Genomic DNA, 18641 nt, shown 5'->3' on the forward strand with positions numbered 1-18641 from the left:
TTGCCATTTTCAGTTGCTGAGGGAAGACACCACATGATAAGGATGAATTGCATATGTCCAATAAAGGTGAAAGTATTTGTCTTGCTGTTATTTTTATAATATAATCTGGATATCATCAATACCAGTTGAATACTTACTCTTCAGTGAATTAATGGTATTTAGGAGCTCTGTTGGGCTTACTGGACTGAGGAACATGGATATATTATTTATTTCAATAGGGAGTGGGAAATTCAGTTATAAGCAAGGGAGTGGGAAATTCAGTTATAATGGACACTTTGAGTGTGCAAGACTCTGTCCATGTGTTTGAGTTTTACATTGAAACAAAGTCAATAGTAATGATGTTTCTGCAGATTAAACCATCGTAAGTCATTCCGGATGGCCATGCCAAACGTCATTGGTGAGCTATGTGATGCATGTATGGGTCAGTGCATTGTAGCAACTCTCCTGGACAGTCCTGAAATTTGAGGACATGGGAGTACCTTGACCATGAATAGGCACCAGTTCAAATAAGTCCTCACTGAACACTCCACCACAGATTACAGATGTGGCAGCTATGGCAGTGTATGATACACTTTACACCTAAATTTGCAAGCATGGCTTGTAAAGCCACAGGTAGTGCAACACTTAAAACCCACTTGCAAGATTTGGTTTTGTGACACATTTTTGGAAATATGGGCTGATAATTTAGGAATTGTTGAGACCTTGATGATGACTGATGAGTCCCACTTCATATTGTCAGGAGCAGTTGAGAAGCAGACTGCCATTTTTGGGACACTGGGAATGTACAGCAAGTCCACAAAGAGGTGTTACACAGCCCAAAATTACTGTGACTTCTGAGTGACATGTGTCTATCATTCAGAATTTTGTCACCCCTGCACAACAGCAGCATCCCTGCAGAATCATGTGGCATCAACAGTACGGTGCAACAGCACACACTGCCCATCTGTCAACGGACAAATTGCTTGAACAGTTTCCTAGATGTCTCATCTGCTGTTTTATTGATGTGGCTTCCACGGTCTGATGGCTCCTGTTTTGTTGATGTGGCTCCCACAGTCTGATGGCTCCTGATGTATTCCTCTTTGTCTTAAGTCCAGAGTGTGTGAAAGCCACCCTGAAAACCTCCAAGCACTGGAGGCCAACACCTGTAGAAAAGTTGATGGTATTCCTGTTGCCGTACTGGAGAACATTTTGTGTAGCAGCTTCATAGCTCATCTACATTTGAGTGCTCTGATAAAGGTGGTGCTTATCTGAGTGATGTGATCATTTAGAAGTCAGTGCTACATAATGCATGAAACTCCAAAGGCTCACTAACACATCTGCATTTGTGAATCATGAAGCCCTATGTTAACAAAGTTTTTGTATACCATGAGAACATTTTGTTTCCCCACAAACTATTACATTCAGTATTTATATGAATATGACATGACTGGCAGTTGTGACTCATACATATTGTATTCACAAGATACTTGTGCTCTGTGTTTTGTGAAACCCACAATTTCTAAATTTCTGAACATATAAAGCAGTTGCCGATCTTTGCACCACTCAGAATCTTAAAAAAAAATCAGCTGGATACTAGTAAAGCTTTTCTTCAGTAGTACTTCATTATAGATAACACCATCATCAGCAAAAAGGCTAATGTTACTGGTAATATTATCTGCCAGGTCATTTATATACAACATGAGCAGTAATTATTTCAACACAGTTCTGTGGGGAACATCTGAAAGATGGCTAGGAATTGAAGATAAACAGGTGAATTCTGCTGCTGAAGTAAAATGGAAAAACAGTGCCGATAAAGCAGGGCAATTTCCATCTCTCATGGACATCCCGTGCCGAAAAATAAGACCATAACACAGATAAATTCAAGTTAACACAAATACATAAGCTTGTGATCTCAACAGCAATAGTGCATTTACATTTAATCCTGCCCTCAACTCTCCAGTCCTATATACAAATAGTGTAGTACCAATGTAGTGGGTAAGCGAAGAGAAAATGACCTGTGTGTCCCTAGTAGTAATATATCTGCCACCAAAATCAAGGAAAATGTGTCCATAGTTACAGGGTCATGGAATAGTGTTATGACCGTTCTATTAAAAAAGATACAAATTTTGAAGTGGTGTTTATCATCTACTTTCTAGCACATATTTTAACTGTGCACCTGCCAGCCATCTTCATGGGACTCAGTTTGAGATGATTGGCAAGTGCCCAGTTGAAATATTGTGTATGGAAATAGACGGCAACTGGTCACAATCTTGAAATGTTGGGTGGTTCAGTATGCTGTGAAGATGTCAAGATATTTAACACTGTTATCATAATGTGTATCGTAAGATGGTAGGTGAGATGCTAAGTACACATGGGCAGCAAATTGGCACAAGTAATGATGCATTATATGCAACTGTACATTCATATAAATTATATTAGTGTAGTGTGGTTTTGTAAACTACTACTACAAGTATTTTTTAGATAAAAACACTATCCTCTAATTACCTTTCCTTTGGTAACTAGAAGAGCATTGATAGGATTCAGTTTGATTGTTCGGCCTTTTCTCCAATTATTGTCTGTAGGATTTGTGTATAAAAGCTTTCCTTCCATGGAAAATGTTGCTTCTTCATGGTTCCACTCCAACACTTCAAGAGCCATCTAGAAAACACAGAAATATTTGTTATGAGAACTCTGAATTGAGGCACAAAAGATGAACTGGAAAAAATCCAAGTATAATTAAAAAGTGCCACTGATCATTTCAACTACCTAGGAGCATGCAATTTTACTGTATTTTACATGCTTTTGGAAACTGATGAGAATTTAACCGCAAATTTCTCTCACTGACATGCTGCTGCTATAGAGAAGATAGGAACAACTCTGTCTATAAAAATTACTGTAACATTTTCATACTAGTGTAAGTGATAACACTGTTTGAAAACTTTTAATACAGTCTGAATGAGAAACTAAACAATTAAAATTTTCTAAGCTGTAAGCAAAAACTATAACTATAGCAGTTATTACTGGAAGATGATATGAACATCATACTAATAGGTGTCAAGAAGTAAACAACAAGCAAATTTACTATGAGTTACAAAGGTGGAGGAGGAATAGAAAACACATGGGTAAAACAGCATAGAAATGACAAGTTTTTCAGAACTGATGATCCTGACGGGAGCAAGGGAGTATTTCAGATCTTTGTCAAGGGCATACATTTCTCTGTATTCCATCTTTAGACATGTTTGGTGAAATTTTACGACAAAATGAATACTCTGAACAAAAGTATTTTTTAATATTTTTACAAATGCAGTCACATAAGAAATAAGAGGAGCTATAAAGCAATGACAATTTTTAAAATCGAGAGTCTACAAGAGATGCCTACAGTTTAGGGGCTGATAACGAGAGTAACAGAGGAAGTAAATTAACTATATTTCTCAAGTAAGAAAAAAATAAAGGATTACATAAATACTCAGAGTAGATACAGTACTGCATGGCAACTTACTTTCTTAGTGAAACATGTTATTGCACACAAAACCTGGTAATCAATAATCTGCTATGTGATTACACTATCAGTCAGCAGTTGAACTGCATACCTATATGGCATGAAAGCACAAATTAAACAAATGTAGCCAAATATTTTCTTGCCACTCTTCTTCGATGTATGGGAATGTTACTTCAGTAAGCAACAGAAATCTAGTCTGCATATCCAGACATTATTTTGGGGCAAACAATCAGAGAGCATATGGCATGTACATCTGTTATTTAATATGAAAATATCTCAGTTGCTAATGTCTTTACAATTATTTTTTATACAGATATTGAAAAACTACTCATCAGATAACACATTTTTATTTTTTGTCATTCTTAGTTGTCTTATTCTCCATACCAGCAGAAGTAAAATAACAACATTGCTGATCATCATCCATTTGATTGATTAGATACACTGAAAACTAGCCTTTTGTCTGCTAACAGAGATTCGAACATCCATAAAATTTAGATTTTGGTGGGCCACAGATGTTTCTCCAATTACATCTGATAACAAAAGAGTACCCGCATAAGATCTGCATTCATCACATATAATTTACATGGCATGAAGAAAAGGTGAGTAAAAAAATTACAATCTCTGTCTTTTATTAAGAATGACAAAAGTCCAGCCAAAGAATAAACACTGACAGTGCATTTTAAAGTTTACATAGTAAACTCTGGAAATCAACTTGGACGTTATCCCATAAAGCTAATAGATCCAACTGAACATGAAATTGTATTGTAAAAGTATCCCACTTTACTAAGTATACTACATATGCACTTGTATTACATGATTGTCAGGAGGTTCATGTAGTTATAACAGGATCTGTATTGTTCACTGCATGAGTACTTCTTTCATATGGGCCAGTATGTTCAAACCATTTAATTTATTCTATTTGAAATAGTAGCAGTCTTCATGTATCTTTAATAGATTACCATTTTTGTTTTATAACTGTGATATGGTTTTCACTATGCTTACCTTTCTGAGTTTAATATTAATCATGTCACTTTCACTGCTTAATCTTCGCCCATTGATTATTGATATACGTCTCCAAAGTTTCATGGTGCTGATGTCCTTTGCTTCCTGAAATGAAAATTAATATGATGAGACATCATCATGTTGTTATTGATGGCAACTTACCTCTTAAGATTATTAGTTCATAATAGTTTTTAAAAAGCCAAGGGATCATTTGTTTAAAGACTTAACTGTGCTTTCACAAGAGAAAATTAAGTACAGAGCTACAGAGAATCTTACAAACTGTGTCATGCACATACATATCTGTGTATTTCTGTGTTTAGTAATACAGCATGTGTTAATTGCATTTACTGTTTTTCTGTTTCTTGCTGCGGGCATTTCTTCCTAGCTGGAATTCTGACAGCAATGAACCCGCAATGAACAGCAGCAGCTACTTCAACATATTAAGTGAATTCATCAGACTGTGTTCACTTCAACTATGGATCTGTCCCACGAATACCACTTTTATGAACAACTTAAGACAATTGGTGACTCCCACAGTGACTTGCATAATGTTTTTACCATCGGGATCAGCCTACATTGCGTGTTAAACACCTAAGTGCTCTTCTACCATCAATTACAACAATGATGAACATGTGCACATGCAATGTGTAAGGACTTTTGACCTCCTTGGCAATACTGGTAATTAGTCCAATTTTTCTTCAAAAACACAAGACAATATTCCACCAACTATTTCAGGTCTACACAGGATAGCCTCATGTGATTTTACTGGTCCATACGTGTCAGGCACAAGCCAGACGAATCTGTTCATAACCTCATGCAGGTTTCAGCCAGTTGGGTCACACAAGAAGATTCTTGGGTTGCCATCCATGCTGGATGTGGTCCCAAGGATCCCATCTGCTGTTGCTCTCAGACCACATGTCCCAGGAGGTCAATGTCAAAATTTCAGTGGAGCATATATACAATCAAGTTTTCACCCTAAACACCACACTCTCAACCGGAGCATCCAGAAACATGATTCATGACCATCACCTTCATACTACACACCCATGGCATATTCAACGATACTCCTAGGCTTGTAGTCCTATCACACAACATGTGGGATCAAGCCCACATCATCATCGATGTTGTACAAGCATCTCTGGTGGACAGCAATTCTGACACTGTGAAGGCAGCGTTGCTCCATTGACCTGCCAAGAGACCAGAGCACCAACTGCAACAAGTAATTTGCCACCCGCTGTGGTCGAGCGGTTCTAGGAGCTTCAGTCTGGAACTGTGCTGCTAAAACGGTCACAGGTTTGAATCCTGTCTTAGGCATGGATGTGTGTGATGTCCTTAGGTTAGTTAGGTTTAAGTAGTTTTAAGTCTAGGGTACTGATGACCTCAGATGTTAAGTCCCATAGTGCTTAGAGTCATTTTTGAACAAGTAATTTATGAGGAAAAATTGGGCAACAGGACACCTCCAGTTTGGAGACATCTCTGTACATCAATCGATTTGACTCTTGTGCCAGACTGCATGCTGTGGCTTTTCAGACTACCACCTCAGATACAGTTGGCAATGATCTTGCACAAAAGCAAAATGATAGAATGCAAATTTGTCCTGGCTGACAGGCCTTCTGCTCTCCTACAGCAATGACAATACATAGATGAGACAGACCACAATGTTTCTGCCAGTACATTCCAAGCATGACACACTGCCCGCAGCCACAAGCAGTTGATGCAGCCCATGCAGTTACATACAGTCATGAGTGTAACATCACTAGCCTCCACCAGGGGGGCCATGACCTTCAGCCACCTGTGATGGCCATGTCCATGGCTGACAATGCCATTCCTCAGACATGAGTCAATGTGACAATGACTGTGTTGGTTTCATACTTGCTTTAACAGCACGGCATGCAACTGCTCCACACTGTGCAACCACCCAGATGCAAAGATGTGGTCTGTCATAGATTCTCTGGAATGCTGTACTCATTTAAGTCACCTGTGGTTATAACACATGAGCCAAACTAGTTGTATTCCATTTCTGAGTGACAGTACGAGACTGTACATGTTGGATGACTCAACAAGTCAATACTTCCTGATTGACACTAGCTCAGAAGTGAGCACCGTTCCCAGAGAGAAACCACCAATGGAATTAATGATCCTGATATACATCTACATAATGCTAATGTCACTCATATCAGACTTTTTGGGACTGTCATGCACACTATGCACCTTGATCTGCACAAGAAATTCCCATGGCAATTTCTGGTTGTACATGTTTGGGGTTGAAAATGTTTGAGAATCAACCTTCGGCATGGATTTTTGCCATCAAATTCATCTTTCCCAAGACCTAACATGAAGTATACTCAGGCAAACCAACATTGAAGGGTCAGTACCCCATAGTACCAGCTTCCCATCACCGCATCCATGGGCGTTTCCAGAGCAGACTTTTCTGAAAGAGCTTTCCTCAGTCTACACATGACTCCCATCTCCAACTGTTTAATGACCATTGGACTTTAGACTCAGTAATACAAAAGGTGATTATGAGATATGAAGAAGTGGAAAAGGAGAGGCTCCGGCAGTGCAACGAGAATCTTGAATTGCACATCACAATACTTTTGGTAGGACGTGAACTGGATTCTGCACATTCTTACCTGTGGCACTTACAGCAGGAATGGAATCACCATCTCCAAATACCCAGGGTGACACCAGCAGATAACACACACACATACAGTTGGGACATGCCACACGACTTATCGCAAATACTGGTCAGTATAGTGAACTTTTCAAACAGTGTGCATGCATCTGTCGTGTATGCCCCCATGTTCCCCAGATATTACAGGTGACCCTTAAACACAGAAGCCTTAGATATGACACCATGCACAAAATCAATACTATACCAGGTCTGCTGGTCTGCCACAAAGCAAGCAGACTGGCATCAGGCTGACTATGAGCAGCTAAATTACTGCAAGTTGGTATAATCAGGCATTCTGATAATATGTGGGCTTCACCCATACACTTAGTTTCCAAGAAAGATTGAATGTACAGATTATGTGATTATTGGGTCCTCAATGCTCGCATGGTACCTGATAGTTACTTGATACCGAAGTTCCAAGACTTTTCTCATACCTTAGCATGTTTGGTGTTCTAGGCAATAAAATGTTTGCCTGCAAATTCCCATAGCTACTGAAGACATATCCAAATCAGTTATAATAACACTGTTGGAGCTCTGTGAATTTTTGTTCATGCCTTTTGTTTTGAAAAGTGCAGGCCAAGCATGTCAACACTTCACTGATGACATTCTCTTCAAATTTCCATGCTGTTATGCATAATTGGACGATATTTTAGTTTTCTTTTAGCATTTCTGGAAGAACATGAGGATCATATTACACTCATTTTTGAGACCCTTGAACATTTCAATGTAGTGATGAACGACAACAAGTGCCAACTTTGATAGCCCAGTGCAACATTCCTGGGTCACTCTGTTAGTTGAAATGAGGTTCAACCTCCAACTCAACACATGAACCTTTCCACCAGCTTCTATGGGACAGGATTTATCATGAGTTATGGAGACAACTGCCCACGATTAATTTCTACAGGCATCACTTGCCCCAAGTGGCAAAAACACATGCTTCAAGTAGGCTCTCACTTGGACTCCTCAAATTCTTCAAACATTTGACCAAATTAAGCTCAGCTTATTACGCACTGCAATATCAGCCCATCCAGCAACAGTAGCTCTCTTGGCAGTTACCTCTGACACGACTGGCACTGCGATTGGAGCTGTGCTCCAACAACAGTTGCAGGCGAGCAACTATTGTTACCCTTCTTCTCACAGTAGTTAACCTTGTCTCATCATATGAGGTCAGCTTATGGTAGAGAGCTGCTTACAGTATACTAGGCAGTGCAACACTTTAAGGAAGTCATCAAGGGTAGACCACCCGCTATTTACATGGACTACTGACCACTGACAAATTGCATACGTAATCTAGCAAAGGACTGTTCTCCACATTCTCTACACCATTTCCACCATCTTGATTATGTTGCACAGTTTGATACCAATATTCAGTATCTCAGGTACACAAACAATGCACTATCAGCAGACATCAACTACAGTGTGACACAGAATAATGGGAATGTTTGAAATGAGTAGTGGCAGCCATGGGCAGGTGGCAGCACTGTGGGTTCATAACAGTTAGTGAGTTAACAGTCCGCCATTTCACTAATCATGGATCTGTGGAACAGACAACAGCATGTGTTAGCCATAAAAATCTTTTATAAAAACAATAGTGGTTTGGTATGGCTCAGAGAGAGTTTCAATGTTTTTATAGTTTATGATGACATAATGCCATTCCTTCAAAACGTGATAAAATGTTGGATTAATAACTTTGAAGAGACTGGATTTGGCCTCAAGTGTACAAACTACAGATGGTGCAACAACTGAAGGACAACGATTACCAGTTACGATTAGGATTCTGTAGACAAATGATAACAAAAATAAACAATGACAGTGAATTTCTAAACAAATTGTGGATATCAGATGAGGCACATTTCCATCTCATAGGTTATGGGAATAAACAGAACAACTGTTACTGACCAAACACAAATCCTAATGACGTTCATGAGCACCCTTTACACGCTAGTAAAGTGACAGTATGGTGTGGTGTGGTGTTTCATCACATGGGATTATTGGACTGTATTTTTTCACAGATGAACAGGGAACCACAATAACTGTCAATGCCGATCATTACTTGGAGATGTTACGAACTTTCATTACACCTGCATTGAACAATTTTCCAAACATTCAAGAAGCCTGGTTTCAACAGGATGGAGCGACATCACACACTGCACGGAAATCAATGGCATATGTGCTAGAACTGTATGGCAAGCGTGTGATCTCACAATCTGGTAATATTCCCTGGCCCCCAAAATCGCCATATTTATCCGTTTTGATTTTTTCTTGTGGGGTTACCTCAAGAGCAAAGTCTACACGACTCGCTGAAAAACCTGGGATGAGTTAAAACGGAGAATTACAGATGCAATTCACAGTATCCCAGCTCAGATGTTGCTGTGGTCAATGAGGATTCTCAACAGCAGATTTCACGGATTTATTTCTAGAAGAGGACACCATATTAGGGACGTATTAAAAAAAAAAAAAAAAAAAAAAAAGATAAATGCCATCAATGTTTGGTAAATGGCAAAGTTGAAAGGTTTCAATAACTATGGATGCAATTTATTTCCTTCATCACTTCTAGTGTTATTGGATTGTGGAAATGTTCCTGTTTTTCTGTGGCAACTTGTGTAACAAATGCACCAAGGCCCAACAGAAGGATTCACACATCTGCAATCCCCTACAAGACACTATAACTATTTGATTTGAGTGGTTCACTATTCCTGATTCCTCCGTACAGTTCTTGTGTGACTTGTCACAGAACTGCTTCTGCCCATTAGTCTCACTCACTCACTATGACAAAGCCTATTTTCGATATACTGCATGGACTGTCGTACTCAGGTGTACACCTCACTGCTAAACTTGTTACAGACCAATTGTCTGACCAGATGTGAAGTGAGACTGCAAACTCTGGACGAAAAACCTGGACAGCTTGCCATTGCAGCAAGACTGGTCAACATGTACAGCCAAAACACATGCAATATAAAATACCCAAAGACCAATTGCAGTGTGTACAGCTCAACCTAGTCGGCCCCTTACTAAATTAGGAAGCTTTACAGTGTGTTCTTTCTGCAATCAATCACATCACCTGCTGGACTGCGGCAACACCCTTGCCAGACACAATGGTGTAAACAACAGCGAGGGAATTTGCACAATTGTGTATATAACATTCTGGCTGCCCGTCATCCATCACTACCAACCAAGGCCACCAATTTTGAGTCTGCTCTATTCTCCAAACTATATTTGTGGCACCCATTGCTTCTGCACCACAGTATACCATCCACAGAGCAATGGTTTGGTGGAATGCTGATCTCAAACAGTCACACCAGCACTTATGTGTTGTGGGGCCACTGGACAGTTTACTTACCCTGGCTTCTTTTAGGTGTGCATTCTGTGTTCAAAGAAGACCTCCATGCCTCTTCAGCAGAGATTTTACAGGATGTTCAATTTACTGGCAGATTTTGTCTTTCTGGTACAGCCAGCAATGACTACAGAGCTACCAGCTTTAGTCTGGAGAGTGAAACAACACAGCATGCAAGTAAGAATACTGCCATCCTAGCCCCATGGCTCAGCATAGCTGAGCACTCTGCCACTACAACTTCATAATCTCAGTGCTGACCAGCAATCCAACTAAAGTCATCCCTGATGACTCCCCCCCCCTCCCCTCTCCTTTACTCATGCCACCTGTCCTAAGAAGGGGAGCTGTGTACTGCACTGCAGCCAGCCATTGGATATTTGGTCATGCAGAACTGTGGAAAAAAAAAGTCAGCATCTGCAACCTTCGGTGACCTCCTGCTTCTGCTTCAGGCTCCTGGGGGAAGGCTGGATGGGGTGGGTGCTCCATAGGGACCTCACCATTGATGATATAAAATATTAGAGAACAAGACTCTTTGGCACTAAGTTTAGCTTTCTTTGAATGAGCTAGTTTGTTGTCAACAGCTGTACCATGCACACGTGTTTATTTGTATGTCTGTGTTTAGTAATGTAGTGTGTTCTAATCACTTTTACTGGTGTTCTGCTTCTTCCCATGAGCATTCCTAGCTGGAATTCCCACAAGCATGTAGTTCATTAGTGTTATTTTTCCCAATTTTACCCCATTTAATGTGCATTTTTTGCAAAGTCATTGAATATTTCTTGCTAGGAGTCATTGTGCTCATATGTCTCCAAGGCTTCAGTTTCATAGCCAAAGCTCTGATTCTGTGATGAAATTACTTTCATGGTATCCTCCTAACTTTACTTAGAACCATTACTGACTTTCTCACATGTCACATACTTTATGTAATTCATAGCATACTAATCTTGAGTTTCTGGCATAAACCATTCATTTTTTCCAGAAATGAATGTTTGCTGCTGGCTGTTCAAAGAACAAGAATTCAGCTTACTTTATCACCTGTTAACATTTCTTCAACAACTAAAAGCTCAAGTTTTACATTGCAGTAGTTGCCTTCTAAATATGATGGAGAAACAAGACTAGTGTAATTGTCAGTCAGTGGAGTACTGAGGTTGTTGTTGTTGTTGTGGTCCTCAGTCCTGAGACTGGTTTGATGCAGCTCTCCATGCTACTCTATCCTGTGCAAGCTTTTTCATCTCCCAGTACCTACTGCAACCTACATCCTTCTGAATCTGCTTAGTGTATTCATCTCTTGGTCTCCCTCTACGATTTTTACCCTCCACGCTGCCCTCCAATACTAAATTGGTGATCCCTTGATGCCTCAGAACATGTCCTACCAACCGATCCCTTCTTCTGATCAAGTTGTGCCACAAACTTCTCTTCTCCCCAATCCTATTCAATACTTCCTCATTAGTCATGTGATCTACCCATCTAATCTTCTGCATTCTTCTGTAGCACCACATTTCGAAAGCTTCTATTCTCTTCTTGTCCAAACTATTTATCGTCCATGTTTCACTTCCATACATGGCTACACTCCATACGAATACTTTCAGAAATGACTTCCTGACACTTAAATCAATACTGGATCTTAACAAATTTCTCTTCTTCAGAAACGCTTTCCTTGCCATTGCCAGCCTACATTTTATATCCTCTCTACTTCGACCATCATCAGTTATTTTGCTCCCCAAATAGCAAAACTCCTTTACTACTTTAAGTGCCTCATTTCCTAATCTAATTCCCTCAGCATCACCCGACTTAATTTGACTACATTCCATTATCCTTGTTTTGCTTTTGTTGATGTTCATCTTATATCCTCCTTTCAAGACACTGTCCATTCCATTCAACTGCTCTTCCAAGTCCTTTGCTGTCTCTGACAGAATTACAATGTCATCGGCGAACCTCAAAGTTCTTACTTCTTCTCCATGAATTTTAATACCTACTCCGAATTTTTCTTTTGTTTCCTTTACTGCTTGCTCAATATACAGATTGAACAACATCGGGGAGAGGCTACAACCCTGTCTTACTCCCTTCCCAACCACTGCTTCCCTTTCATGTCCCTCGACTCTTATAACTGCCATCTGGTTTCTGTACAAATTGTAAATAGCCTTTCGCTCCCTGTATTTTACCCCTGCCACCTTTAGAATTTGAAAGAGAGTATTCCAGTCAACATTGTCAAAAGCTTTATCTAAGTCTACAAATGCTAGAAACGTAGGTTTGCCTTTCCTTAATCTTTCTTCTAAGATAAGTCGTAAGGTCAGTATTGCCTCACGTGTTCCAGTGTTTCTACGGAATCCAAACTGATCTTCCCCGAGGTTGGCTTCTACTAGTTTTTCCATTCGTCTGTAAAGAATTCGTGTTAGTATTTTGCAGCTGTGACATATTAAGCTGATAGTTCGGTAATTTTCACATCTGTCAACACCTGCTTTCTTTGGGATTGGAATTACTATATTCTTCTTGAAGTCTGAGGGTATTTCGCCTGTTTCATACATCTTGCTCACCAGATGGTAGAGTTTTGTCAGGATTGGCTCTCCCACCGCCGTCAGTAGTTCCAATGGAATATTGTCTACTCCGGGGGCCTTGTTTCGACTTAGGTCTTTCAGTGCTCTGTCAAACTCTTCACGCAGTATCGTATCTCCCATTTCATCTTCATCTACATTCTCTTCCATTTCCATAATATTGTCCTCAAGTACATCGCCCTTGTATAGACCCTCTATATACTCCTTCCACCTTTCTGCTTTCCCTTCTTTGCTTAGAACTGGGTTTCCATCTGAGCTCTTGATATTCATACAAGTCGTTCTCTTATCTCCAAAGGTCTCTTTAATTTTCCTGTAGGCGGTATCTATCTTACCCCTAGTGAGATAGGCCTCTACATCCTTACATTTGTCCTCTAGCCATCCCTGCTTAGCCATTTTGCACTTCCTGTCGATCTCATTTTTGAGACGTTTGTATTCCTTTTTGCCTGTTTCACTTACTGCATTTTTATATTTTCTCCTTTCATCAATTAAATTCAATATTTCTTCTGTTACCCAAGGATTTCTACTAGCCCTCGTCTTTTTACCTACTTGATCCTCTGCTGCCTTCACTACTTCATCCCTCAAAGCTATCCATTCTTCTTCTACTGTATTTCTTTCCCCCATTCCTGTCAATTGCTCCCTTATGCTCTCCCTGAATCTCTGTACAACCTCTGGTTCTTTTAGTTTATCCAGGTCCCATCTCCTTAAATTCCCACCTTTTTGCAGTTTCTTCAGTTTTAATCTACAGGTCATAACCAATAGATTGTGGTCAGAGTCCACATCTGCCCCTGGAAATGTCTTACAATTTAAAACCTGGTTCCTAAATCTCTGTCTTACCATTATATAATCTATCTGATACCTTTTAGTATCTCCAGGGTTCTTCCATGTATACAACCTTCTTTCATGATTCTTAAACCAAGTGTTAGTTATGATTATGTTGTGCTCTGTGCAAAATTCTACCAGGCGGCTTCCTCTTTCATTTCTGTCCCCCAATCCATATTCACCTACTATGTTTCCTTCTCTCCCTTTTCCTACACTCGAATTTCAGTCACCCATGACTATTAAATTTTCGTCTCCCTTCACAATCTGAATAATTTCTTTTATTTCATCATACATTTCTTCAATTTCTTCGTCATCTGCAGAGCTAGTTGGCATATAAACTTGTACTACTGTAGTAGGTGTGGGCTTTGTATCTATCTTGGCCGCAATAATGCGTTCACTTTGCTGTTTGTAGTAGCTTACCCGCATTCCTATTTTCCTATTCATTATTAAACCTACTCCTGCATTACCCCTATTTGATTTGGTGTTTATAACCCTGTAGTCACCTGACCAGAAGTCTTGTTCCTCCTGCCACCGAACTTCACTAATTCCCACTATATCTAACTTCAACCTATCCATTTCCCTTTTTAAATTTTCTAACCTACCTGCCCGATTAAGGGATCTGACATTCCACGCTCCGATCCGTAGAATGCCAGTTTTCTTTCTCCTGATAACGACATCCTCTTGAGTAGTCCCCGCCCGGAGATCCGAATGGGGGACTATTTTACCTCCGGAATATTTTACCCAAGAGGACGCCATCATCATTTAATCATACAGTAAAGCTGCATGCCCTCGGGACAAATTACGGCTGTAGTTTCCCCTTGCTTTCAGCCGTTCGCAGTACCAGCACAGCAAGGCCGTTTTGGTTATTGTTACAAGGCCAGATCAGTCAGTCATCCAGACTGTTGCCCTTGCAACTACTGAAAAGGCTGCTGCCCCTCTTCAGGAACCACACGTTTGTCTGGCCTCTCAACAGATACCCCTCCGTTGTGGTTGCACCTACGGTACAGCTATGTGTATCGCTGAGGCACGCAAGCCTCCCCACCAACGGCAAGGTCCATGGTTCATGGGGGGGAGTACTGAGGTACAACAACTAAAAATCTATCAAGGGAAGCCAAGGATTGTAGTACATTATGTACTCACAATTAGCCCCATCCAGTTAAGGTATGGTTTCAAGTAATTACAACGTCTGTCTGGTCATGCCTGAGCTGTTCTGATTTCTCAAAAGCTCTATTCTTACTTCTGAAATCATTACTAACTAGCACACTCGATAATTTCTGTGGACTGATGATACAGCTCATGCTATATCAGTACAAAAACATGTTTTTATACATTCTTTATTTTCATTGATATTGTCATATCAAGTACAACAGTATGTATACTCACTGAATTGATATGCTCAAGGTGCAACTCAATCTTGTGCTGAGCTTGCTTGAGCAGTTCTCTTCCCTCATGATGTGCAGGAGTCAATTTGTATAGCCGTGCCAAAAGCAGGGGATATTTGGTAACTCGCTGCACTGGTACCTAAAAGTAAGAGATAGTACAAGTACCTTAACATGTAGAAAACAATGGCATATGAACAAAAATTGTGTCTAAGTAACATAGTCAAATACCAGGTACATTTACCAGTAGCTGAAAAATTTTCTCTGGCTGATTTTACACCTTGGCAGTCTACTAATATGCCACAGACATATAATTAGAACACACAAAATGATGTTTGTAAAGGCTTTTGATGTATTTTCTCAGTACTGATCATTTGTGACAAATTTCAATTTTTCAGTTTGGAAGAATCTATAAGTTTTTAAGTTCATATTGTGTTTTGCACCAGAGACTTCAACCCATCAATAAAGATAAAAATGAATGATGTGTTACTCACCATTAAGAAAGAGTTGAGATTCATGCGTCTCAATACAGCATTTTCCATTTGGGAAACCCTAAGGAAAATGCGAAGTATTTCCTTTTCCTTCTCAAGATTTGATAACAGCATTGAAGCTGCTCCCTGAAAAATATGGTACATTTTCAGTTAAGCAAGAAATCAGTCTTATGGGTAGTCTGGGAGACAATTAAGCTGGTTTTTCCACATTTATATTGTTAAATTATTGTGATAAACAGTCTAATAAAATGTGCTTTATCGTGTTGAGTTTTACACACACACACACACACACACACACACACACACACTGAGGCAAGTAAATGTCCCAGAAGATTTTTTGTAAAGCACCTACACTTCAAATACTGATGACATCTACAAAACTAATTATATTGCATTACATGTTAAATAAACCAAACAAAAATCACTTTTAGTGACACGTACAGAAACACATACATGCTGTAGGCTTACATATTTATGGAGAATATGAAACTTACAAGCAGTATATAAAATGATCAAGCTTAAAACTATGTGACAGTACTGTTACTGGGATTTAAACAGCATAAGCCAACTACAAAACTGAAAAGTTGTAGTTGTAGTTGCAGTACATTATATCCGAAACTCCAGACTTGAACAGTAATCCTCTGTCCGCCAATGAAGATGTGAAGCTCCATAAGGCCATTAGATAAAATGTCTCCCTACATCAGGAGCTCACCAGTACTACCTGGTATCTTTTCATCATGTTTCTATTACTATATCAGCCACCAATTTTCCTCTAGATGAAATGGAATGAATGTGTAAGGTCAGTAGTAGAGAATGTGAATAGTCAACTTCAGTTTATTGGGATAAGTTTAGAATAATGTAGCTCATCTATGAAGGAGACCACATATAGAACACTGGTATGACCCATTCTTGAGTACTGCTTGAATGTATGGGATTCCTGCCAGATTGGATTAAAGGAAGACACTGAAGCAATTCAGAGGTGTGCGGCTAGTTTGTTGCCAGTAAGTTTGATCAACATGCATTTTACAGAGATGCTTCATTAACTCAAATGGGAATCCCTGGAGGGGAGACCATATTCTTTTTGCAAAACACTACTGTGATAATTTAGAGAACCAGCATTTGTGGCTGGCTGCAGTACAATTCTACTGCCACCAATGTAGATAACCATGAATACAAAATAAGAAAAGTTAGGGGTCTTGTGGAGGCATACAGAAATTTGTTTTTATGTTGCTTGATCTGAGAGTGGAACAAAAAGGAAATGACTGCTAGTGGTACAAGGTGTTCTCTGCCATGCACAGTATTGTGGCTTATGGAGTATGTATGTAGCTATAGATGTAGGTGCAATTAGAATTATTGCACAAAATTAAGCAGGATTCACCTGAGAAGATCCCTCCATCCATTCATGGTCCAACCATGGAGTTACTGACTACACAATAAATCAGCCTTTGTCCACAGTTCCACAGATAGAGGTCCACTATTCTGAAGTTCCTGAATGGGCTTGTTCAGAATTGGCAACTCCTGAGGCAGTTGTAAGCTTTGAGACAACTGTGTAACAGATGTTGTTTCATTCATGGTGGTATTTGCACCATGGTAACTGTGCTGTAGTGTGGTTACTATTTCTCAAACTTGTATCATTTTGTGAGAAACAATTCCACTACACCCAACTACCATACATAATGAACATCAGCTGTCATGGTCTAGGATTCACTGAACATCATCCACAGATATGACTGATAATAATTGTGGGTACTGTCAATGGAAGATCTGTAGATCTGAAGTGGTCTATTGCCTTCAGAGCATTCCTGAAGATGCATTTTAACAGCACAGTCCTTGCGTATCTGTGATAGGAAATGTTCAGAACTCAACTCTATGACAGGATTTGCTTTTTCCCTGACATCCTCTCATATGTGTACAATTTCTGTTGACATGGATGCTGTTTCCCACTTTGTTGACTGGCTCATGACACTTGACCAGTAAACAAATTACATTTGGATTCTGGTAGAAGCTGTCTCAATTGGCATCCTTAAGTGACATACTGAATTTTGAGAAAACACAATATATACAATTCTGTGCAGTAAATGGCATAACACCACAGATAAATAAAGACTATGAACAGAAGTCTGTTGCTAAGGCAGAATATTCAAAATTTCTGGGTGTACACATTGATGAGAAATTGAATTGGAAGAAACACATCAATGATCTGCTGAAACGGCTAGGTTCTGATACTTATGCTATTAGCTTTATTTCAAATTTTTGTGACAAACATATCAGTGAATTAGCCTACTATGCCTATTTTCATTCACTGCTTTCATGTGGCATCATATTTTGGGGTAATTCATCATTAAGAGAAAAAGTATTCATAACACAAAAGCATGTAATGAGAGTAATAGCTGCAGCCCACCAAGATCACCTTGCTGACATTTATTTAAGGAACTCGAGATTTTCACAGTTCCTTCACAATACAAATATTCACTTATGAAATTTGTTATTAATAACCTATCCCAATAAAAAAATAACAGCAAAATGCATAGCTACAACACTAGAAGAAAGGATGATCTTCACTGTTCTGGGTTAAATCTGACTTTAGCACAGAAAGGGGCAAATTATGTTGCCACAAAAATCATTGGTCATTTTCCAAATAGCATTAAAAGCCTGACAGATAGCCAACCAACATTTAAAAACAAATTAAGAGAAATAAAGGATTTTTTAAAGTTTTTTTTTTAAATTACCGCTACCAGTCACAAACTTTGTCAACTATTGTATTACTTATTTATTTAGCAACACGTTTTGAGGGTTAAGCCTCATCTTCAGGCTTTGGCATAACAAAAACAACTTTTAAATAAGGTCATACGTATATTACACAGTCTTTTTGTATATGCTGTGGTCATCTTTGTTCTTCTGGCATATAAGAAAAGACT

At 39.3% G+C, this 18641-nt stretch overlaps 1 protein-coding gene across 1 annotated transcript in view; it reads right to left on the reverse strand.

Moving 5' to 3' along the window:
* LOC124788892 overlaps positions 1-18641 on the reverse strand; it is a 123556-nt gene that overhangs the window by 4913 nt on the left and 100002 nt on the right. Inside the window, exons 9-12 of the mRNA XM_047256173.1 lie at positions 15727-15849; positions 15237-15374; positions 4481-4585; positions 2485-2637 (exon numbers count right to left, since the gene is read on the reverse strand). Of these exons, the coding sequence (XP_047112129.1) occupies positions 2485-2637; positions 4481-4585; positions 15237-15374; positions 15727-15849 (519 nt within the window). The remainder of the gene's footprint in view (positions 1-2484; positions 2638-4480; positions 4586-15236; positions 15375-15726; positions 15850-18641) is intronic.

This window comes from Schistocerca piceifrons, chromosome 3, assembly GCF_021461385.2.
Source record: "Schistocerca piceifrons isolate TAMUIC-IGC-003096 chromosome 3, iqSchPice1.1, whole genome shotgun sequence".
In the NCBI taxonomy this organism is placed as follows: domain Eukaryota; kingdom Metazoa; phylum Arthropoda; class Insecta; order Orthoptera; family Acrididae; genus Schistocerca; species Schistocerca piceifrons.